The 24,660-nt window shown below is 34.9% G+C and overlaps 2 protein-coding genes and 1 long non-coding RNA gene across 3 annotated transcripts; 1 reads left to right on the forward strand and 2 right to left on the reverse strand.

Moving 5' to 3' along the window:
* Positions 1-10,012: 10,012 nt before the first annotated feature.
* Positions 10,013-14,760, reverse strand: LOC107936837 (BTB/POZ domain-containing protein At1g03010). The gene is made up of 4 exons (XM_041108121.1): positions 13,450-14,760; positions 12,263-12,334; positions 10,964-12,167; positions 10,013-10,884 (listed from the first exon to the last, which is right to left on the reverse strand). The coding sequence occupies exons 1-4, from the start codon at positions 13,542-13,544 to the stop codon at positions 10,342-10,344; spliced, it is 1,914 nt and encodes a 637-aa protein (XP_040964055.1). The 5' UTR covers positions 13,545-14,760; the 3' UTR covers positions 10,013-10,341.
* LOC107936839 (uncharacterized) lies at positions 10,633-15,844 on the forward strand. Its single transcript, XR_005922186.1, has 4 exons — positions 10,633-10,775; positions 10,942-11,751; positions 11,839-12,213; positions 15,313-15,844. It is a non-coding gene; the product is annotated as an uncharacterized lncRNA (long non-coding RNA).
* Positions 15,845-16,823: 979 nt separating this feature from the next.
* LOC107936838 (zinc finger CCCH domain-containing protein 32) lies at positions 16,824-21,397 on the reverse strand. The gene is made up of 7 exons (XM_016869606.2): positions 21,031-21,397; positions 20,738-20,880; positions 19,986-20,048; positions 19,739-19,858; positions 19,344-19,634; positions 18,945-19,262; positions 16,824-17,526 (listed from the first exon to the last, which is right to left on the reverse strand). Exons 1-7 carry the CDS (start codon positions 21,122-21,124, stop codon positions 17,128-17,130), a joined length of 1,428 nt encoding a protein of 475 aa, XP_016725095.1. The 5' UTR covers positions 21,125-21,397; the 3' UTR covers positions 16,824-17,127.
* Between the last annotated feature and the right edge of the window lie 3,263 nt (positions 21,398-24,660).

Genomic DNA, 24,660 nt, shown 5'->3' on the forward strand with positions numbered 1-24,660 from the left:
AATCCATGCCTACTATACAAGTAAAAATTGTAGGTATTGCATTTATGAAAAATATATATGAAAATTAAATGTAATTTTATTTGAAATAACAAAGTTGAGATAATAAATATTTTGATGTTTTGGAATCAAATACTATATTTTTTTAGATTTTATATAAAAAATAAAAATAAAATGTCTTTGATAATTTTGCACCTGAATTAGAAACATATAACACTAATTCAATCAAATTCTTAAGTGACAATTTATGTCAACAATAAATTAAGCAACTTAAGTCATTTATCATTACATCTGTGATTAGTTCATCAACTTGAATTTTGAGCTAAAAAATTGTGACTTCACGTAACATTTTGTTTGAACAAAATGAACGAAATGGTGCCCACCACCAAGCATGGTTTTCAAAACTAACTCGATGGTCGATCAAATCATCGACTCTAGGTTGACCGATTCACTATTAAAATATTTAAAAAATCAAGAAAATAGAAAAATTTTGCAAAAGAAAAGTCAGAAAAATTCATAAAAATACTTAAAAAATTTTATAAACAATTTAAACAACAATAACACTTTTAATTTTCTTTTGGATTTGGGTTGGGTTTGGGCCAATTGATTAGTGGGTTTAAGGTTGGGTTCCATTCATATTTTTATCAATTTATTTTGGGTAAACTACATTTTTTTCGATAATTGAATTGAATTTCATTACCCAAAAACAGTTGACTACTACAAACAAAACCATACAAACATAGAAGAAACCTATACAATATATCAAACCCCAAATTGAACAAATATGAATATTAAGAGCATCTACCCCATTAATTTGCTTTCCCATCAACCTAATATGTATAGTTTGTTTAATTTGCATCAAGATTACACACTCATTAGAATGAGGTTTGCCAAAATACCTCCCATACCTTTTACACAAAATTGAATGAATATATGTCAATCTAAGCACAGCAACAATAAAGGACTTGCCTTTAAGCTTAGAAATAGCCCAAGCTAGCTCCTGATCCCAAGTTCCAACAGCTCTGTTAATATTACAAAGCTGTTATACCATCTCTCAAACCATCAAAGAAAATATGGTTTCTAGTTCCAACAAAGCAAGCAACATTGAGACCAAAGGAACTTAAATGATCCCTAGTAGGCAACTAATCCAAAACTGCCATCCAAGCAACAATAGAATGTTTAGGAATATATGTAAAAGGAACCACAACAATCGATGCCAACACACTTTCCTCCCCTTATCTCTAATATCCTCCCACTATCTTGAAGAAGCAATCTTACTGCTAATAGGAATTCTTTGCACACTACCAGCAGCAAGCTCATTCAGCTTCCAGCTACTTGTAAAATTAGGAACAACATTCTAAAAGCTCATCCTCTTCATAACATACTCTTTAATCCAAGCAATCCAAGGAGAACCTTCCTCTGCAAGAATACTTTGAATATGCTGTAAAATGCAAACCTTATTCCATACTTCAAGATCCCTATAAAAGTCCAGCTAACTCTAGCACTATGTGCAACACAATCCTGACCTTTCCAGAAGAATTGAACACAAATTTGAGTGATCTTCCTAAGAACAACTTTTGGAAGAAGAAATTACCTACATCAGTAAGACTGCATACTGGAAATAAAAACTTTAATAAGCTAAGCCTACTAGCATAACTCTAATATCTAGCAGACCAGCCCGTAACTTTACTCAATATCTTACCAATCAAAGCACTACAGTCTGAATGTTAGATACTATAGTATTTTATAAGAACATAGAAAAAATTGAGAGAGATGAATTTACTGAGAAAATTACTTAGTATTCTTTATCTACTTGAATCAGTACAATGCTAGTGTTTATATACTTGTATATGATTAACTGCTGCTAACCAACTACATACCAAACTAAGTAACAGAATGATATAACAGACTAACAATCTTTATACTCTAACATTCACCCAGCTTCTCAATAGGTAAGACCCGAAGTAAACTTCGAAATCGAGCAAAAGTAGAGACAAACAATGGTTTTGTGAGAATATCGGTGACCTGGTCACAGGCTGGCACTTCGCTGACAACTAGTGAACTATTAGCCACATTTTCGTGAACAAAAATAAGTCAAGCTCGACATGTTTGAATTTAGAGTATAAGACCGGATTAGCTACAATAGCTACTGCGCTGGAATCGTCACACCAAACAGCAAGATGATCAGTAGAACTGATTTGTAATTCTGTTAGCAGAGAAACTAACCAAGCAATATCACTGGTAGTTGCAGCTAAGCTCCGATACTCAGCCTCCGCCATAGATCAAGAAACAACTTGTTGTTTCTTAGAACACCATGAGACAAGTGTATGACCAAAGTAGACACAATAGCCTGTCGTAGAACGGTGGTCATCAAAATCTAAACCCCAATTAGCATCAGCATAACAAACTAAAGATAGTCTGTCGGATCGGTGAAACACCAACCCGTGATTAATAGTTCCATGTAAATACCTCAAGATATGTTTTAATGCTACCAGATAAACTGTAGTAGGTGCATGCATGAATTGACAAACGCGATTTATCGCATAAGTAATATTCGGTCGAGTTAAGACTATATATTGAAGAACACCGGCAAGACTTCTGTATTCAGTAAGGCCAGCAAGTCGATCGCCCTCATCTTTAGACAAAACAGCGTGTGAGTACTCAACGTGTAAACACTCTTTGCATTAGTTAGAAAACTCCTACCAAGCAGGTCCCGAATGTATTTGCGCTGGCATAAGTGGAGACTTCCAGTAGATGACTGGTTGACTTCAATACCTAAAAAATAATAGAGGTTGCCCATGCCTTTTGGAGAAAATTCATTATATAGCTGCTGAACAAAATAGTTTATTTCATCAGTCGAACTTTCAGTAATAATAATATCATCCACATAGACCAAAACATAAACAATGGACTTGGTTGTAACTCTAACAAACAAGAATGCATCAGATTTAGATAAAACAAAACCAGTAGAGACAATGAATTGTTTCAATTTGTTAAACAGGCACGGGGAGCTTGTCGTAATCCATACAATGCCTTTGTAAGACGACACACCAAAGGCTCACCATTTGGACCATATTGAACATAGCTTGGAGGTTATGCTCATTGAACACTTCATCAGTGAGATCCATTTAAAAAAGTATTGTTTACACTGACTTGACAGAGTTGCCAACCATTGGATACAGCAATAACTAATATGGTTTGGATAGTAGCAGGTTTGACTACTGGACTAAACATTTCCTTGAAGTCACATCCAGGTATCTATAAACAACCTTTTGCTACCAACCGTGCCTTTCGTCGATCAACTGACCCATCAGGATTCTTCTTGATTTTGAAAAGTCATTTGCACCCAATCGCTTTTCTACCAGGAGGTAGAGGAACAAGTTCCCAGGTAGAGTTAGCCATTAAGGCATCAAATTCAGCTTGAACTACTAATTTCCACTCCTTATGAGTAAGAGCTTTCTCAACAGTGCGTAGCTCAAAATCTACAGCTTCTACTAACAAAGCCTTGGGTTTAAAAATTTCTGCCTTAGACCGAGTAACCATAGTATGAGTATTTTTCGGAGGAACATAATAAATATTTAAAAACACAGTGGTTGGACCGAATGGACTAGCTTCAGCTGACGGAATTGCAAGACGATGCTCCTAATGATCAGATATCAATTCAGCTAACGAATCAACTGAGACGGTCTGTATTGGACTACATGTAGATGGTGACTCAACTAATACAGACTACACAAGATTGCCACTTGAAGCAAAAGATGAAGGTACAATGGGTAAAGGTACAATGGTTCTGCTAGATTCTGTGGTGGATCAGACAGAGGAAGGTCGAATGATAGGAACATATATGGTGACACATGAAGGAGACTAAACGGTAGCCAAAACAGATGAAGGAAACAAGAATTGACGCTCATAAAAAATAACATGTCGAGAGATAACAACCTTACCATCTGGTGTGAGACAATGATAGCCCTTATGTTGAGAGCTATACCCAAAAAAAAGTACATGGCTGGGAACAAAAATCCAGTTTGTGATGCACAAATGGGCTCAAATACAGAAAACAACAACCAAACACCCTTAAGTGATCATACTTAGGTTCATGGCTATGAAGAGCTTGATACGGAGATTGACCTTTCAAGATCGGAGTGGGCAGACGATTGATAAGATGAGCAGCACTGCAGAATGTATAACCCAAGTAATTCATGGGTAGATTGGCCTGAGCTAAGAATGTAACACCAGTCTCCACAATATGTTTGTGTTTACGCTCAGCAACACCATTCTATTCTAGTGTATATGGGCAGGAAAGAAGATGAAGAATTCCATGACTAGCCAAAACCGATGCAAAAGCGCGAAACTTACCGTCCCAATCACTTTGAAATTTTTTAATATTCTTCCCAAACTGAGTGAAGACCATCTTCTAAAACTGAATGAAACACTTAATCGTATGAGATTTACATTTAATCAGATAAACCCAAGCAAACCGACTACTCATGTAAATAAATGAAACATAATACAGATTACTTCCACAAGCAACAGAAGCTGGTCCCCACAAATCAGAAACAACCAAGTTAAATAATTTTATATATTCAGTATTAGAGTGTGCAACGGCAATTTATGTGATTTCCCTTTCTGACAGGCAATACAAACATTATCTAGACATTTCTTATAGGAAACAATTTGACACTTATCAAGAACAAGTTTAACAATTGCGGCAGAAATGTGACCAAGTCTTTTATGCCACAGCGTAAAAACATCATTATCTAAAAGGTAATCTTGGATTCCGGTGTTGTGAATAGAAGAAACTGTATCAGATGAACTAAATGGACCAGCTGAAAATTGATAGAGACTATCACAAGCTTGGCCCCGTAGTAAAATTTCTTGTGTCTGGATGTCTTTAATAACACAACAATATGGATAAAATTTAAAAAATACATTATTTTCAATAAGATGGATGAAATTTAAAAAATACATTATTGTCATTAGCAAACTGGGAGACAAATATAAGATTCTTTTGGATACTCGACACACACAAGACATTAAAGAGATGTAATAACTTCTCTTCGTAGGCAAAACAGAATTTCCAATAGACGAGATTTTAGTGGGGGCCTCATTCCCCATTAAAAGAGAAGAAGTACCTGAATATGGAGTGGACTCATTTAAACCAGAGGCATTTTGGCAAACATGATGAGTAGCCCCTGAATCTGGATACCATAACGAAGTCCCTATAAGAACAGGAACATATGAATCATTATTTTCAAAATTGGACCCATACTCAGTGACGGTCGAAAAATTAGATGCATGAAAATTAAGGATACTGGGCAGTCCAATACACGGTGAGGAGTCAAAATTAATGACATGTACTCGAGGTTTAGTCTGCTATAGGAAGCCAGACCTATTATTTTGCGTAGAAGTCGTGCGACCAAAACCTTATTTTGCATAGAGCCCTCAATGCCAACATAATTAGCAGTAGGCCCAAAAGGATTGTGCCCAAAATTTAGACTAGCAGTGGCCTGCCCACTAGGACTAGACAGCCCAATAGTCTGGCCTGCACCATGCGGTCTGTGGACACCAACAGACGGCCCAAAACGACGCTGACCCAAATCGTGCTCCATGGGGATTCTGTCATATAGGGCATAAAATACACTTGGGCCACTAGCAGACCCAATCATATTACCGTATAGTCCACTAGCAGACCCAACCAAGTGACCCACCTCATTCATTTTGTTATAGGTAAAAGGATTTACAACCCTAGGCTGCGGGAAAAGAACCCCAAAGTTCTGAAATGATGGTCATCCTCCCCAAGAGGCGCCACTAAAAAAATACGCTAGAATAGTCCTCGCCGAGTCAGCATGCTACCCAGGTCCACTGAAACCAGTAGATCGTCCATGCAAATCACTGTGTAGCTCTTGTCCATCATGAGCAGAAGAGAATCGCACCGTGGTTAGGGCAGTCGGACCGTCGTAGTCGCGGTTGAATCGGTAGAAGTAGCGTTGCGCCAGATGACTATAACGGCTGTAGATCTGACACTGTATTCGAGGACGAAAGACACGCCCACGTGAGCCATATGTGGAATGACCACTATGTATATCACGCAGATCTGACTCGGTCATCGCTGTAAGCGAAGGAGCTTGAACCATATTAGCATGCATCGACACATCATGCACCACCCGTGTCTGGCGGCTCTCAAACTCCAACAACACGTCGACTATTTTTTGAAACGGAAGAGTCTTCGATAAGAACGATACCAGAGTCAACACCGCATCAAAGTCCGGCAAGAGACCGGCAAGGATAACTTCTACATTTTTGGCCTCCGAAATGATAGATCCAAAAGCCTCAAGCAGAGCACAGGTATTCTGGATCTTGGCAATATACTCTTTAACAATTAACTCACCTTTCTTGATAGAGTGCAGTTCATGTTTAATACGGGACATCTTAACACCAGTGGAGGTAGCGAAAAGATGATTCACAGTACTCCAGACTTCACATGTCGTTTTACTGGCTATAAAACAAGACAACAAAGAAGCACTAATTGTAAAGGGTAACCAAGAGGCAAATAACTTATCTTGTTGAACAAACAAGAACGTATCTGGATTTCGAGTCAGAACACCATCTTAAGATGCCACAAATCTAGGTGGAGCAGGTAACATGCCTTCTGAAAAACCTTGCAACTCATATCCTTCTGTGATTAATCGAACATGTTACTGCCATTGCACAAAATTTCCTTCATCTAATTTCACGGTGTCAAGACGAAGGAAAGACTGAATCAAACACAAGCTGGCAAAAGTCAGGCTAGTATGATCAACAGAAGTAGAATCTGTTGAATTAGCCATGGATCGGTAAGGGAAGCAGGCACCAGGAAATTAGGCGACTGATACCATGTTAGATACTATACTATTTCATAAGAACAGAGAACAAATTGAGAGAGATAAATTTACTGAGAAATTACTTAGTATTCTTTATCTAATTGAATCAGTACAATGCTAATGTTTATATACTTATATATGAGTAACTGCTGCTAACCAACTACCTACCAGACTAAGTAACAGAATGATATAACAAACTAACAATCTCTATACTCTTAACACTGAAAAAGTCAATTTCCTAGATACAAGAGGCACTCCGGAATATCTCACAAGAAACTGACCAATCTTGAACCCAGTAATGCTTCTTATAAGCTCAACCTCCTCTTAAAAAATACCAGTAACAAATAGCTCACTTTTTGAAGCATTAACCTACAGCTTAGAATACCTATAAAACTCCTCCAGTAAACACCAAATACCAACTACCGAGTCAAAAGAACCCTTGACAAATATAAGAAGATCATCTGCAAGAGATAGATGATAAATCTTAACACGAAGACATTTAGGATGATACTTGAAAACACCACATTGAGCTGCCTCTTCTAAAATCCTGGACAGGGCATTCATTGCAACCACAAAGAGATAGGGAGACAGAGGATCTCCCTGTCTGATTCCTCTTTCCCCTCTAAAAAAAAAAGATAAAGCCCCTCAAAAGAAATGAAAAACCAAGGAGTAATGATGCAAGTAGCAATCTACTTGATGAACAGCTCAGAAATACCTATAGCAGGCCCCATTTCAAAGAGTCAAAGGCTTTCTGTAAATCCACCTTCAAAGCACACCTAGGTGAAATATACTTTCTATTATAGCCCCTCAACAACTCATGAACCAAAAGAGTGTTATCAGTAATACTCCTACCCTTAATGAAAGCTCTCTGGCTTTTAGAGATTAAAGCATACAAGTACTAAGTAATTCGATTAACAAGTACCTTCAAAATACATTTATACACAGCACTACAGCAGGAAATAGGCCTAAATTCCTTGATGTGCCTAGGATTCTAACATTTAGGAACCAGAGTAATGATGTTAGCATTAAAAGCAGGCAAAAGCTTTGAAGAAACAAAGTAAAACTAGGGCAAATTTGAAGAAAATGCCAATTTAAAAAAAATTGAGGGGAATGTGTCACTTTTTTCAAAAAATAAGTCGATTTTGAAGAGTGAAAGTAAAAGCGTGCCATATAGGGTGCGTTTTCATTGTGAAAATTTTCTCATTTTTTTAACATATCAGCTCCTTTAGTCAGATGGTTAAATGTTAGTGGTTTTGTTATTGAGATTGGCTTTGATTCCTCTCCTCCTCATATTTGTATTTTTAATTTCATCTTTGTTTCAAGATTTTTTTTATTTTTAATTAATATTTTTATCACATGAGTTTCTCTAGTTACATGGTTAAATAATAATGATTTCATACTTAGTTCTAAGCTTGATTCCTCTTCTAAGCACATTTGTATTTTTTATTTCATGTTGTTTCAATTTTTTATTTTTAATTAATATTTTTTCAATTAATATTTTTAATTTATTTTTTAATTAATAACTCTTTTATTTATAAAATCAAATAATTATTTCAAATATCATTATTTTTAGTAAATATAATTTTTATATGTGTAATATTTATTTTCAATCCACATCATGAGTGTTGTAAATTTTAGTATTATATATTCTTGTATGTGTATTTCAAATAATTATTTGAAATATTTCACATATAAACGTAATGATATTTGAAATAATTAATTCATATATAAAAATATTTGAAATATCATACCCACAATGTAGATGAAAAAAATAATACTTGAAATATTTTACATATAAAAATAATAATGATATTTGAAATAATTTATTTTATTTTATAATATTAGAAATCACCATACGCACAATATAGCTGGAGAAAATAAACATTTGACATATAAATATTATATATATAAAAATTAGTTCATGTTTTTAAAAAATAAAATATATTTAGCATAATGATAAATATCAAAATTATATATTTTTATTATATAATTATTATAATTATTAATTTATTTATATAAATAAAGGAGTTATTAATTTCAAATATTTAACATAAAGATATATATAAAATATATTTTTAATATATAATTACATATTTATTATTTGATTTATGAAATGAAAGAGTTATTAATTAAAAAAAAACTTGAAACAATATGAAATAAAAAAATATAAGTGTGCTTAGAAGAAGAATTGAACTTAGGACTCAATAATGAAATCATTATTATTTAACCATCTAACTAAAAAAATTAATATAATAAAAATATTAATTAAAAATAATAAAAAGTTTAAAACAAAACCACTAACATTTAACTATTTGACTAAAAGAGCTTATGTGTCAAAAAAATCAAAAAGCGGACATATTTTTACATTCTTTCTCTAAAATTAATTTATTTTCTTAAATTTTAATAAAAACAACCTATGTCCCTATTTTTTTTTTTAAATTGGCATTTTCTTCAAATTTACCCAAAAAATTGCGCATCATCAAGAAAATACTCCCCGACAATATCCCATGCTGATTTGAAAAAATAAGCCGTAAAATTGTGCAGCTTTCTCTTTCCCCTATTCAAAAATACCTACCTTAATTTCATCCAAACTAAGTTTTTTTTTAGTTGTCTAATTATGAAAAGTTACAAAATAGTCATTAAATTATTCAATTTTATCTTTTTTATCACCCAATTATCTTAGATTTTTGAGTGCTTTTCAATTTTATACGTTAGTCAACTGGTGATTTTTAAAAGACAAAATTAAATAGTTGAGTGACCATTTTATAACTTTTCATAGCTGGGTGACCAAAAAAGAAATTTACTAATAATTAAGTGTTCATTTTGTAACTTTTCATAGTTGGGTGAAAAAAAAAAACACCATAACTAGGTGACTACTAATATAGTTTACCCATTTATTTTTTTATTGATTTCTTTTAGATTTAGGCGGTCAGTTGGGTTTATAATTGAACTTGTTTTTCTCTGTTTGGGCTAAGAATTTTTGTCCCAAAACATTTAAAAAAACCGATTCTCAATTTGCAATCCAACCGCAATTTAAAATGGTTTCTCCAAACCAATACCCTACCTAGTCTTGATTCAACTAGTCTCACCAACTAATTTGGTCCAATTTAAACAGCAATGCTGTCAAGAATATATGAATAACAAAAAAAAAAAAAAGCTTAAAAGGCTGTTCCTTGGTCCTACTTTGGTTCATACATAGATTCTCAGCAGTCAACGCATTTTAACATACACCAGTTTTGACTGAGCAATGCCTCTTCTCTCAAGACTCTTTTCAAAATGTCAAGGCAATGATCTCACCAAACAAAGCAACCCCAGAATCCAACACTCCAGAAAAAAAACAATGTAATACATACATACATGCAAACATACATACATACATAGCTACTATCAACCCTGCAATTAGACCACAAATTTCACACTACATGCACATATAATTTACCCTATACACTCTTTCAACTTATCCACACGTAGTTTAAAAAAAAATTTATGATATTGAGTGACGCCTTCTCCTTTGGAACAAGAAACGAGATTCTGCATTTGGTTTACTCCCTATTGGCTTCAAATTATTGATCCTGAATAACGAGTTGAGTTGCTTGCTTAATTTCTTAGTGAATGATTTGAATATCTTGTTAGCAGGGTGTGACCTTACCAGCTCTTGTTTCATTGACACATGATCTTTTTCTAAATCCGTTAGCCTCATCCTCATCCTTGCCACTTCGAGTTTCAGCTCTCGGTTTTCTCGTCTGACCGACGCGTAGTTGTCTCTAGGCGAGATGGCTCCACTCCCTGCACCACTGCTCGATCGTTGAGGGAACTGGCTGTTGATTGTGCCAAAAAAGAATTGGTTGTGACCTCCGTTCATCGCGTTCCGGAGCCTGATTTGCTCGAAATATAACACCTGGACCGCCATTTGTACAGGTAACCTTTCGTTCTGTGCTGCATGACTACAAGCTTCTTGTGATAATTTCTGACAGTCTATTGTTTTGCATAGTCTATAGCGTTCTGAGTCCTTTATGTTCGGATGAACCTGTAAAGCAGATAGCTTAATGTTAAACTTAGTCTATGGAAATTGTGGACTTTTTAGTACTTTCTTGTGAGACGATCACCTTGAGGAAGATATCGACGGCTCGGTATAGCCCGTCGCTAATGATCCGAGCATGATCAGGAAGTAACTCTGCAAGTGCTATGAATTTTGATGGCAACAAGTTTGTGTCCAGTGCAATTTCTGCAAGGTAAGTGTCAAGTAACTTGGATACTTTGAGGATTGAACTTTGTTTTGGGGATCCAGGACTGTCAAAATCATATGCCATTTCACTTTCATCTCTCATGCGATTATCTTCATCATCATCCTCATCCAAGTTCAAAAATATGGAGAAGATCCTCAAGATCGACTCCGTATCATACATGGTTCCATGATTGTTACCATATGAATTAGCTGGTATAAGGATATCTTCAAGGATTGCCTGGTCTAGTTGCAGGCCTATCCTCCTCTCTAGATCAGATCTGCATGAAGTGGATGCTGATGAAGCTATTGCAGTTTTCAGTAAACTGGACAGGAAAGCCATGGGAACTGAGCTCCTCCTTGATTGAGTTGGCAGTAAGCTAACCATGGCTTCAACAATGACCCTTTGTTTCTTTTGCAGTTCCATGTCCAACAGGCTTCCCCTTACAATGTGAGGGTCCCTAATGACCAGGCCTTGAAGAGAATTATGGGTGTAATTTATCAAAATCTTGCTGATCATATCCTGTTTTAGACCCTTAGACTTCACGGCCGTTAAAACTCGTTGGAAAAACTCAAGATTAAGAACCGACAGTGACTTTCCCCACCAGTCAGATGGCGTTTCCGGTTCGATGTTTGGCATAGTTTTCATTGGAAAGTTGTGATCAAGTTTAAGTAAGCCTGAAGCAAGCTGCTCTTTGCATGCATTATTGGCAATTGCATTGATAAGCCTATTAACCAAGTTGATCTCTTCGGATACAGGCGAGAGGCATTCGCAACGGTGAAGAACAGATATCGAGTTTGATATGTTCGGGAGTACCGTGTCCTTCAGATACGCTTCTGTACGAGCTTCCAAGTTCTTCTGCACAAACTCTTCCGTCATTTCCAAAAAATGCGCTGCACATCGTAACATCGCGACGTTCGATAATGTAATCTCGATATTTATTCCATAGCAGAACTTTGCAGCTAGCTCAAATGCTTCCGGTCCACCAGGAATCAAAGAGAGATTCATACGCGAAATCGTTGCATCCTTTGCTTCGATCAACAGTCTACGAATTCGTCCACTCCGAGAAACTAGAGGGAACTGAAAGCAAAATTTACAAATCACAATGGTGCAACAAATTCTTGGTCACAAGGGTAAACATCTTTCAAACACCATCTACATAGACAACATGATAGATTAAATATTACCTTGTGAAGTGCAAAGCTTGATGATCCTATTTCAATGGTAACATCACTAGAAACATCAGAAATAGGCCTGCAAGATTGAAAAAACTAGGTCAAAGCATGTTGCATAGAGACTAAAGCTATAAAACGAAACAAGAACAAAAACAAAAAATTTAAACGACAGATAAATGAAATTCTACATGCTTGCTAGTGCCAAAAATTTAGATATCATGATGTTTTGTTTGGCATAGTCCTGCAATCCCATGCTTGAACTCATTAATTTCCCCACTGCTTCAGTCAATATGTAAATTCCATTGAACATCTCAATCAATAGAAAAAAAAACTATATTTGGTTCCATGGTTGGACAAGGAGGACCCATGTGGGAAAACTAACAACTCAATAATTATAGCATGAGTGGTGGTAAAAATTTTCAAAAAAAACAAGCATTGAAGAACTGGTTTTAGTTGTGGAAGTGGAAAACAAGTAAACTATTTCACTTTCTTTCATGGATATGAATTGCTAGGAACCAAATGGGACCCTTAGTTTGTGTTGGATAGATGTGTGTGTTTTTTGTTGTTTTATGGGAGAACATATCAATAGGGCAGCTTATGAGAATTTTATAAGAACACATCCTCAAATCCGACAATCTAGCCTCGTGGTACCATTACTTGGTATGGAAGAATTCTGAGGCCAAGATCTTAAGCTCAAAGGGGTTAATCTGTCACAGTCAAACATGTCTGTATTCCAGGGCTTATCAACAACTAGTGCTGTCTAATTTTAATTTACTTGAGGGACGTTATATGAACATGATAATTGACTGAAATCAAACTTTTAAGAAAAGAAAAAGCTGAAATTCATGTACTTCTGATAACAGTTAGTTCTTTCAGATTATTGGAAAAAAAAATTATTATAGAAAGAAAAAGATTGCACTCTTTGCATAAAATTATGAACCTCGGAAATAATACAAAGCAAGATATATATTCTGTTGATCTGTTCTTGTCAGATATGAAGAATGAAGTTGGAAAACATCATTTTCACAATTAAATGAAAAATCTGAAACTGTCTGACAAGTAAAACTCAATGGTCTAAACTCAATTAAACAGTAAGATTTTTTCAAAGTTTAATATATTAAATGCAAAAACAACCCACCCAACTTAAATTCTAGTGAAAATCACTCTGCAACAAAATAAGAACAAGAAGGTTACCATTCGGTGGCAGCATGCCTTATAGTTGAACTTGGACGAAAAGATCTCTTCCCAGATATACTTGTTTTAAGTTCACCAACTGTAACAACACCCATCTTCACAAAAACCTGGAAAAAGCTCAGATTTTTAGCCTTAAGAAAGTTGTAATCTTTGGCAAAATATCTCTTTTTTGTCAGTTCAATACTTCATGGTTTGTGCTGCTGACAGGTGGTTTAAAGATTGTATTATGAAAGAGGAAGGGGTGGATTATGGAGTGAGGTAAAAGTCACATGAATTCATGCAGGATTAAAGGGTGGTAATGGCTTTTAAAATATACTTTTTTTAATGGTGTTAATGTAGAGAATATGCCTAATCTAAAGTTTTAACTATGAACTTTTCGGTGAAAGCCAGTGAGAAGGTGGCCTTTTTCTTTTACATGGTGTTTTTGTTTATGAAGAAGAAAGAAAAAAAAATATTGCAGGAATCCTGAAGGGTTGCAGTGCTTTTTGGGGATATAATCATGGCTATTGAAAGCTACCTATATAAAAGATTAAGCTTAATTAACTCTTTATATTATGTGTAAAGTCTTAGTAAAGTAAGGGTATTAAGAAGATGAGTTGGATTACATGATATAATTAGTACCACACTCCTTTGCCCATATTACATCACCCAAAAACTACTTTTTAAGTTCTGCAGGATATATATATATAAGTATTATATATATAGCCTATTTTAAGTCCTAGCTAGAAGCCAAGGCCTTCAACTATAGGCATTTTCTTTGCCACAATCACCATGACATTACCTTAACATGCTACAGTTTCTTCAGATGACATTCTTTCTCCCTTTACACAAACTTTAGTGAAACATTTATAGTTTTGCTCCATTGATTTTGGAAAACATTTGAATAGCACTGTTTTCGATATTAAATACGAAACCTTACTCAAGAAACTTTTGGTTGATAGGTTAGTAGTCTTATCCGTCACATAAGAGTGAAAATATAAATTCGAACTTCGAGAGAAAGAATTTTACTTTTAAATACTCTCGAAACCAACAAACCATACACGATATGTACTACAAAAATATCATGGTGTTGGTTTTATTGTGTCAAGCTCCACTTTACAGAGTCAAACAAATATACCCAAAATTTTATTGGGCAAATTGAGTGTATATACGTACTCCGTTGGCTTAATTATGACCTAAGATTGCATGGATCAAGTGATAATAATGACCCCATCAATTCATGCTTTTTTTTTTGTGTGTGTGTGGCTTGAGTAAGTGGTATGCAGTATTTAATTAGCCTCAAAGTTTGCTGATCAAATGCTTTTATTTTTCTTTCTTGGTTAAGCTTTGGAGGCAAAAAAATTAAGGTAAATGAACATAATTTGCAGTTAATTGTTTATATTATCTCTTAGGTAGGTACATCATGAAGATGTTATAGGTCTCTTGTGACAAAGACATCTTCGTTTTCATTTTTATTTTTATTTTATTCCATTTCTTTTTAGCTAAACCTTTATATTTTTAAAAGTTTTGAAAACACATTATCAGATAGATTATTGAAGGTGGCATAAATTTAATATACCAAATATTGGTGTAGCCACTCACAGTTATCATTGTATATATAGATATCATCCTTTAAATATTATTACGCCAAACATATATATGTATATATAAGTGGTTGATCTTCAGTTTTACATCAGAAATCCCAGTTGCAGATCACTAAAAAAAAACAGATATATACAAAGTAAAAAGTATAAAGAATGGTGAGGATCTTGCTTCCCTTTAATCTGTATCAGCCAAGAAAATGGGAGTATAGCCCAGTGCCAGACATGGATACTAAAAGCCAAAAGGGAATTTCCTTTTCTCATATATATATATTTTTTACAGGTGAAAGCAGTTTTGAATCATTAGTGCAGCAAGGTGATGAACAAAGCAAAGTTGGTGGCTACAATTATAGTTACAGAAAACATGTGAGCCCACACTCTTTTGAAACCCTTCTCCCTTCCTTCCCCATAATAGCCATTTACTTTACTGATTAGCTCCCCTATTATCAAATTAAGGGTGGTCGATGATACTTGATCGTGTGGGTGGGTGTGTATATATTTTCCTTAATTATGATCCTACTATTAATCATTTTGTTAACCTGTTTTGCACTTACTGGTCTTTGCCATGTTAGAATCAATGGGTTATTTTCAAATCATTGAACTATGGAGTGTTCCAAGTGTCTTCTTGCACGTGGGTTTGTTCAGCTAGGTTTTCTTCATATCCAAGCCTGCTGAGGAAATTATTTTCGTCATGTATAAGTTTTGTAAAAGCTATTCCTTTTAAAAACCAGCAGTAATGATGGTTATAAGGGAAACTATACAGTTACTTTCATGGTTAAATTGGTCAACAAGGAAAACACGGGTGTTTCTTTATAGCTTTTTTTTACAAGAAGAAAAGAAAACCCGTTACTTTAAAAGTGAATTGTTGCGCATGCTCAACTTCAGTAAGTGATTTGATGAAATAAGGTTAGAGTTATTCAAAGAATGAATGTATGCGTGTGCCCCATCCAAGTTGTTTTTGTTCATTGAATCTGGTGAAAACCCAATGATTAACTTTTTTTTAACTCCACCTATTTCATTTACGTTGCTTAATTTTGATGGTTTAAAAAAGATAAATTCAACCTCCTTACTACAATGGATAAACAGTGTACTGATTGAAAATGTTACTTTCCTAAAAAAAATGAAATTTTTTTTGTTATAGAATCAAAATCTTGAAATCTGATCGATTAGATCAATCCGAACAGTTTAAAATAAACTATTAAAAAATAAAAAGTATATAAAATTTAATTACACTGTTTCAATTGCTAGTTCAATCGATTTACAAGTCCATCAATTTTATATCTCATCAAATGAATACTCTGACCAATTTCTGATCCCATCCAGCTACATCACCAAAAGCTTTGTAAACCTGTTGAAATTAGATACCAAAAGTGTGTTTCATGTACGTTATAACCTAATGAACCTAAGATGGGGTTCTAAATGTTCATGTTGTAAAACCTAAAGAATCAAAGAAGAGAAAACTTTTCCATTATTGCCTTGTTAATAAGTTGACCCATCAAAGACGGTACAAATTTTGTCTGCAATGAAACGCCTCTATCAAACCATTCAAAGCTTTTTAAGAGCTACACCCATAAAGGAAAGCAGCAATACCGACACCTTTTTACTATTTTGATATTAAAAAACAAGCACACCAATGGTCCAATAGCAAAGTTGAAAGTCAGCTAAAAGAAAAAGGGTGGGGGGGGCATGGAGAACATTTAAGCAACTTGCAATCCACCTCTTGCAAAATGATGAGTAACAAAAAAAAAAAAAAAACATCAAGCTGAAATGCTAAGTCACAGAGCTAACCTGATATGATCGCCTGATATGATCGCTTTATATTGTGATTATTTGGAAGAAAGGAATAGTAGTTCATACTCTGTTTGCTACAAAGGCTTATTGTAGATAATATTTGATGATAATAAAAGACAAGCTAGCCATTAAATACAATCAGTCCTACTGTTGAGGTAAAGCAGATTGGTTGATAAACCTTGCTGCTGAGAAATGTAACTTTGCACAATTGACTATAATTTACCCAGATCTATTAACAGAAAAGCATATCATGGTTGGTGAAAACCACATCTGCAGAGATAATGAAGAATGGCTCTAGCATTTTACATCAATTTGTGCGACGAACCTCACCACCCTGTCTTGTGCTTCTGCTACTGCTTAGTGGAACCGAACTCTGACTTGAAAGCTGCAAATCAGAAAGGGGAACAGAACCTGTCTGCGAAAAAATCAAACCAACTGAACTACTAGATGTGCTAGCAGAAGAAGGGATTCGGCTCAAATAGGAATCCTTCTTAGACGAAATCAGCTCAGGCCGTAAATCAGAAGAAGAGGAAGAAGGCGCCAATGTAGCCAGTAAAGACCCAACTTGGTAAGGAGCAACTGGCATGTCAATGAAAGATGATGCTGATGGATTATATCTCATTGGTCCTACTGGGTGGTCGAATTTGCACGTGGATCCAAACTTGCAGTGTCCATTCTGCAAGTAGAATGAACAAGGCTGCACCCCCTGTTTACAAGAAAGAATAAAATCCATGTAAAAACTGAAGTCTAATGTCTTAGCATAGACACTGCATGTCAACAACATGAAATCATAAAGGTAATAAACTAGCAGTTCAAGATAGCAATACCAAAGTTAAGCCTGAATTGAATTTATTTACCACAATAAGTAGTCGTGGATAGATAATTATCATTTCTTGACCCACACAGACTGAGATATAAAATGAATCGACATGGTGAAGTCATGATGAAATTGTTACCAAACTAACTTTTAGACAATGCCTATTTCCTTGTCATGAACAAGGAATGAAATAATAGTAAAAAAGAAAAGTTACATAAGATCAAGCAGTTGCAATGGACTAAACATGAAGGCAATTTAAGAATCAAATGACATCACTCCAAAAACCCCATTCCCTGTGTCATGTAGTCGAGTTACTAAAGCACAAAATGGTACATAATTGCTAAAATAAAGTTTACAATACATATGATCACTAAGGTCATAGTTCATCGGAAAATAGGGGATGTGAAAACTATAGTGAGAACTTGCAACTGTTGATTCAAAATAGCATTCTTATACCTCTGTTTCCATCAAAACACTACAACTTGAAGTAAGCATGTCATTCAGTAAGTATATTATCAGGCAAATACAACAACTCAAGAAGAGTCAAAAATATTTTGCAGCAAAAAGGAAACATTCTCAATTGACTAGGTAACAGATATTACCAGCAAAGTAGAAAGATCTATGTTAGTGATAAAATATCTAATAAGTTAATGAATCACGACAACTCCATTCTATATTTCTATGCAAATTTGATCATGAAGAATCTACTTGATTCTCTCCTTAACTAACCTTGACTCGCATTAATACAAACAATATAAAGAAATAAAAACAAAGATTAAACACATACACCTCATATAGACATGTATGCATATTTCTCAATTGGGCCAAGTTGACAAGAGTGACTGAGACCATAACTTATCAAAGCCACCACTGGATTAGGAAGGGTGCAAATAAGGACCTCGGTATATAAAGTTAAAGGTAGCTACTAATTTGAATGCTAGTTTTTCCTAGTCAAAACATACTAAAAATATTTAATAAGATTAATAAAAACCTTGATGATGTCCTCTTATAAGGCAATGGCCAAAAGGTCATCACTTTCTTTCTTTACCCTAAGTAACTTAACTTCCAACTCCATCGCAGATAAAGTAAAAAACAAAATTTTGAACTTATAGGGCAGTCAAAGTCAATGTCAGAGGTATTTAAATATATTAATCTAGCAAACCATTTAATCTAGTGCAACATTTTGAAGGTCAAGATCCCTATAAAAGCCAAACCCAAGTGCCAGGAACATAACAAGATGTCATCTTCAGCATAAAACACAATATAAAGGGCAAACTAAGACAAAGAGATTAAGAGTGTTAACATACTGGACGTAAAGGAAGTCCCATTGGACTGAGGATGCAATTTGTTCGTGGCACAACCCTATCTCTGGGATGATGATACCTACAAGTTGATCCAAATTTACAGTCACCGGTTCTCAAATAGTATTGGCATTCAGGTTCACCGGGTCTCTCTGGAAATGTTTGATCCTTCTGGTTACTGCTTGAAGGGCCAGTGGAAGAGGGCAAGGAAGGATATGGTCCTGCAAGTGAAGGTGTTGAAGAAGATAGCTGCGTTAGTCCATAGAGAGAAGTTGCTCCAACAGCGGGTTGCGCACCAGGAGAGAGGACTGGGCTCACAGGTGCCTGCACCAATTAAGTTAAAAACAGCTTCAGGAATCCCTATACTTTAGCAGTACCTTAATGCAACAATGCTGATTATCCTACCGAGTAATGACTCCAGCCCGGAATAGGAACCACTCCAGGGGAAAAGAGTACAGGACCATAAGCCCCTTGAACATATGAACCTGGTAATAGTGGAGGCCTAGCCACTCTCACACTGGTGGATGCTCCCCCATACTGTTCAGGCATAGGAACTGAAGGAGACTGCACCGGCTGATAAAATTGAGGTGCAGATACTGGCATTGATGTACCAGCAGGTTGAGGATGATGGAATTTACAAGTAACGCCAAATTTGCACTGCCCCATTTTCAAATAGTAGGAGCATTCTTCCTCACCCTGTTATATACGCATATCAAACCAGCTCTGGAAGTTTTACGTATACTCAAAAAAGATTAATTTAAATTGAGAAAGAAAAGAAAACAAGAAGAGATCATCCAAACCGGTCGTAATGGGTATCCATATATATTCAGTGGAACATGGCTAAAGGATCCACCTCCATGTTTTGGATGGTGAAACTTACAGGATGCACCAAATTTACAAGTCCCAGTTTTTAAATAAAACTGCAACAACCACAAAAGCATAAGTTAGAAGAAAGAAAGAAAGAAAAGATCTTCCCAGCATTAATTAGCAAAGGGGTTCATTCGTTAACAACGATTTTGCATTTTCCATAAACAATTTTTCTTTTACCTGGCATGCAGGTTCCCCTGGTCGTTCAGGGTACTCCCCTGTAGCTCTTACTGCAGCCTCAACCTAAATGGCATCACAACCAAATAAATATCTCCGACAAAAGCCTTAAAACAGAGTGCAAGACAAAAGATCAATCAGCCTAGACAGCAGACACGTCATTAAGAAACAGTGTAAGAAAAGGGCTGCTCATATTACCAGTGTTAGGGAAGATGATGAAAAAATACAGACATAAGTTGCAGGCAATTTGTTTAAATCTAGAGCAGAGTATGTCAATCATAACTTGTAATTCGAAGTACTTAGCTTCTATTTTGTGATAAATATCACATTAGAAATATCATCTCCATCAAAGTCCTATGAGTTAAAAGCAACAAAAATATATACACATGAATGGAAGTATATGGGGAAAAAACCACTTATGATAATAACTACTATATAAGAGTTTTATTGCATTGTTGCAGCACATAGAGATTATAACCAGAGAAGGTTGCTTCATTTACCCACTACTACCGTGCAAGTTCATTATTCCTAGTGCATTTTGCACTTTCATAGTCGGATATTAAATTATTAAGTATACTTAGTTACACCCCATCTGTCGCCAATAACAGTCAAATTCAACAACATCAACGTACATTCTACATGCTATTTCCATAACTCAATATCAGTTCAATGCAAAAAACCAGCCATTGCAAACGGAATCAAATAAAGAAAAGGAAAACCCTCATTAATTGAAGCAAATGATAAAAGGAATATACCGCAGCACGGTTGCGAGGGTGATTGTAACGGCACCTACTACCATATCCGCACAAACCGGTTCGCATGTAGTAAACACAATCAGGTACCCCGGGCCGTTCCGGGTACGATTCGGGCCCCCTCAAAGACAATTGCCACATCGATTCTGCAAGTGCACCAAAGAAAGATGAATAAAACACCTAATTCGCACTCCGCATGGTAAAAACCCTAAAGCCCCAAATAAAAATAAGCTTAACCGAAGTGATATCGTTACAATGCGGATAGACAACCGAGGAAAAAACACAACGGAAAATACCTTCCAGGCCGGTTCCGGGACCGGCGGGGCTCCATTCGGGTTGGTGAACCGATTGCGACCCATTCCGTCCCGGGTTTCGACCGTACAACTCCATCGAAACGGGTTCTATTTGGGGCGGGTTCTGATACTTGGTAATACCTTACCGAGTTCACAGAAGAAAAAAATTAAGAAAAAAAATGGAAGGTTCTAGAAAGAAGAATGGAAGGTTCTAGAATGATCGGGGAGAGGTCGATCGATAGTGGAAATTTTGGGAGTAAAGGGAAGAAGAAGAGAGATAGAGATTCTTTGGTATTCCCTGTATTCGAGCTTTTTTTTGTTTTCTTCTCTCTCTACTCTCCCCCTTTCTCTCTCTAGTACCGTACGTCTGGGTTCGGGGCCTTTTTTAGCTTTGTTTCTTTTCTTGTGGTTTAATTGTGTCCTAGCCCTTGTACAATTTCAACTTTAAAATTTAGTCATTTTGGTTTTTTTATAAGCATAATTATAAATTTAGCCTTCAAGTTTACATATTTTATCAATTTAGCTCTCTTTTTTTGTTTTAGTTAAATTTCATTCCTCATCCTTTTAATCAACCTTCTAGAAAAAGTCTAATTCTTATTTTTTTTAATGAAAATATAGACTAAAATGTTAAATTTTTTAACATGGTAGCCTACATAGCAATAAACATGTACTTCGACTATAGCAATTTAAGCTTTTAGTGGCGTTTTTAGTAGCATTTGGATCTAAAACACCACAAAGGTTAAACTTTTAACGGTGTTTCTATTGAAAAACGCCACAAATATATCCCATTAGTAGCGCTAACCTAAAAAATGCCATAATAAGACGTTATATAGTGGCGTTTATGGAAATAGCGTTGCAAATAATACATATTTAGCGGTGTTTTATGCTACGCGCTGCAAAGGTACACAAAATGGGAGCAGCGTTAGTGGTGTTTTTCCCATATTGATGTGTGAGTCTTAAAGATCGAAGACTATATTCCTTAAAATCACACTATTACCACATATTGATGCAAGATTTATTGTTAGTTGCTTTACTCTGTTGTATGTCAAAAAATGTGATGTCTTGTATAATTGAACTATCCAATATAATGAAAGCTATTTGTGGCAAAGTTTTGATTGTTGAAGAACTTGAGAAAATACAAGATCTAGTCGCATTGACTTTATGCAACTTGGAGAAAATCTTTTCACATTCGTTTTTCACAATTATGGTGCACTTGCTAATCCATCTCCCTCATGAAGCAAAACTTGGTAGACCGATTTTCTATAGTGGATATTTTGCAAAGTTTTTGTTCATTCATGAATATAACTTTAATTACAACTTTTGATAATGTTGTATATCGTGTTTAGGTTCCTATGCAAATTGAAGTCTTATTGTCGTAATAAGCATTATCTAGAAGGATCAATTGCTGAAGGTTGCTTAGTAGAGGAGTGTATGACTTTTTGCTCTAGATATTTAGAAGATGTTGAAACAAGACTGAATAGACCAAGTAGAAATGTTGGGCTCACTAATCATAACTTAACTGAAACTTATCTATTTTGAAGTTATGGACAACCAATCGGTAAAGTTGAAATTGCATACTTAAATGATAGATCTTGGGTACAAGCACATCAATATGTTTTTTTTCACCACGATTCAATTGAACCACTATGCAAGTAAGTTTTAGAACTTGATAAATATTCATCTTTTTCATTTATTTATTTTTAACCAAGTAATCCACTTTTTAGCATAGTGAGTTTAAACAAGTCTTGAGATCTCGTTCACGCTCCCGAAGATTAAAACATCGAGAGATTCATAACTTATTCACAAAATCTTTTCATGAATGGGTAGGGCAGACGGTATGCAACTAAAGCTTTCAATGAAAAATAATAATGTTTTCGTATAACATTATAATTAATCAATTTACTTTCAATTCAATAGGTTTGGAGTGGAAAGGACGTCAATGAAGAAGTTGAATGGCTTTCCCAATGTCCGAATAGAGTAGTAAAAAGATATAATACCTTCCTCATTAATGGATTTAGGTTTCATACAAAATCTCACAAAAGATTGAGGAGGACTCAAAATTGTAGAATAGTTGTTAAATCTTCAATTACAAGTTATACTAGTGCTAGGGACAGTAATCTTGTTGAGGGAAATGTGGAGTATTACGGACTCCTTATGGACATTATTGAATTGGATTACTATGGCAAACGGAAGGTGGTCTTATTTCGATGTGATTGGGCTGATGTTAATACTACTCGCGAAATTAAAAAAGGTCAATTTGGTTTTACAATGGTGAACTTCTCTCAATTAATTCACACTGGACAACAATTGATAGACGAGCTGTATATATTTTATTCTCAAGTTAAACAAGTTTTTTACTCGAAAGATCCAACTGATGAGGGTTGGTACGTTGTACTTCGTAACACCCCTAGAGACTTGTTTGACATGGGCAATGGAAGTAGAAATGACATCGACGAAAGATCAGAAACTTTGCCTTTTTCAAAACAAAACTTAAATAAAACTATCTCTAATACTAGTACACAATTTCAATAGGTTCACCAGTATGTGGATGAAGATATTTACAAATCATGATGTAGTAAGATTTTACGTTTTTTTAATTATATGTAATATTATAATTTAAATCTTGATCTTGTTAAATATATTCATTACTATTATTATTGTAATTAGTTACTAATATTTCAACTATTTTATGTGTACTGCAGATAATATGCCTAGAAGAAGATTGCGAGATCTAAATATTATTCAAATTCCTCCAAATTCGGAAGAAACAAATAGTGATCAACAGACTGCTATTGGATCTTCGAATGTTCCGAACACAGTTGACGAACCTGTAGAAATTCAAATTAATGTTAACTTTAATTTACATGCATGTTGACTTTTATTGTTAATTTTTGTTTCAAATTCTCATATTATCATATTCAGTTTTTTTAGCTGAAAATTGTGGGAGGCGCAAAACTCGAGGACGTACGCTATTAAAGGATTTATACAATCTAAAATTTGTGGAACGTGTCAAAGTATCTAGAAACAGTCATGGTCAGCTTATTGGATCAGAAGCTCGAGTTTTAGTAGAATACTTGGGCATTATAGCACGAAATGCCAATCTATTGCCAATCAACTACGAGTCATGGCATCATATGCCTGATAGTAACAAAAATCATGCTCTGGATAATATTAAGGTACTTATGTGAATGTAATTTATAATACTTTGGTTTAATTTTCATTTATATTTACTTTCTAAACTTATGTTATTTGCAGGAGAGATTTACTTTAGAGGTCTCAAATAATTATGTGAAAAAAGCATTAACAAATAAATGGAGAGACCATAAAAGTACTTTAAAAAAGAAATATTTTAAGAAAAATATAAGCCTCAAAGAGAAATTGCGAAATGTCCCGCAGGGAATGCTAAGATACCAATGGGGAAGATGCAATTAAATTTTGGAATTCAAAGAAAGGAGAGGTATTATGTACTTCCAAACTCTTATAATTATTTTAGTTTATAGTATTTACTATATACGTAATAAAAATTTCGTAATGTAGGATCGTGAGCGAGTTGAAACTACAAGTAGGCAAAAACAAAAATTCACGCACACAGCTGGGTCGAAAAGTTTTGCTTGTGTAGCTGATGACGAGGTA

This window comes from Gossypium hirsutum, chromosome D12, assembly GCF_007990345.1.
Source record: "Gossypium hirsutum isolate 1008001.06 chromosome D12, Gossypium_hirsutum_v2.1, whole genome shotgun sequence".
NCBI classification, from domain to species: domain Eukaryota; kingdom Viridiplantae; phylum Streptophyta; class Magnoliopsida; order Malvales; family Malvaceae; genus Gossypium; species Gossypium hirsutum.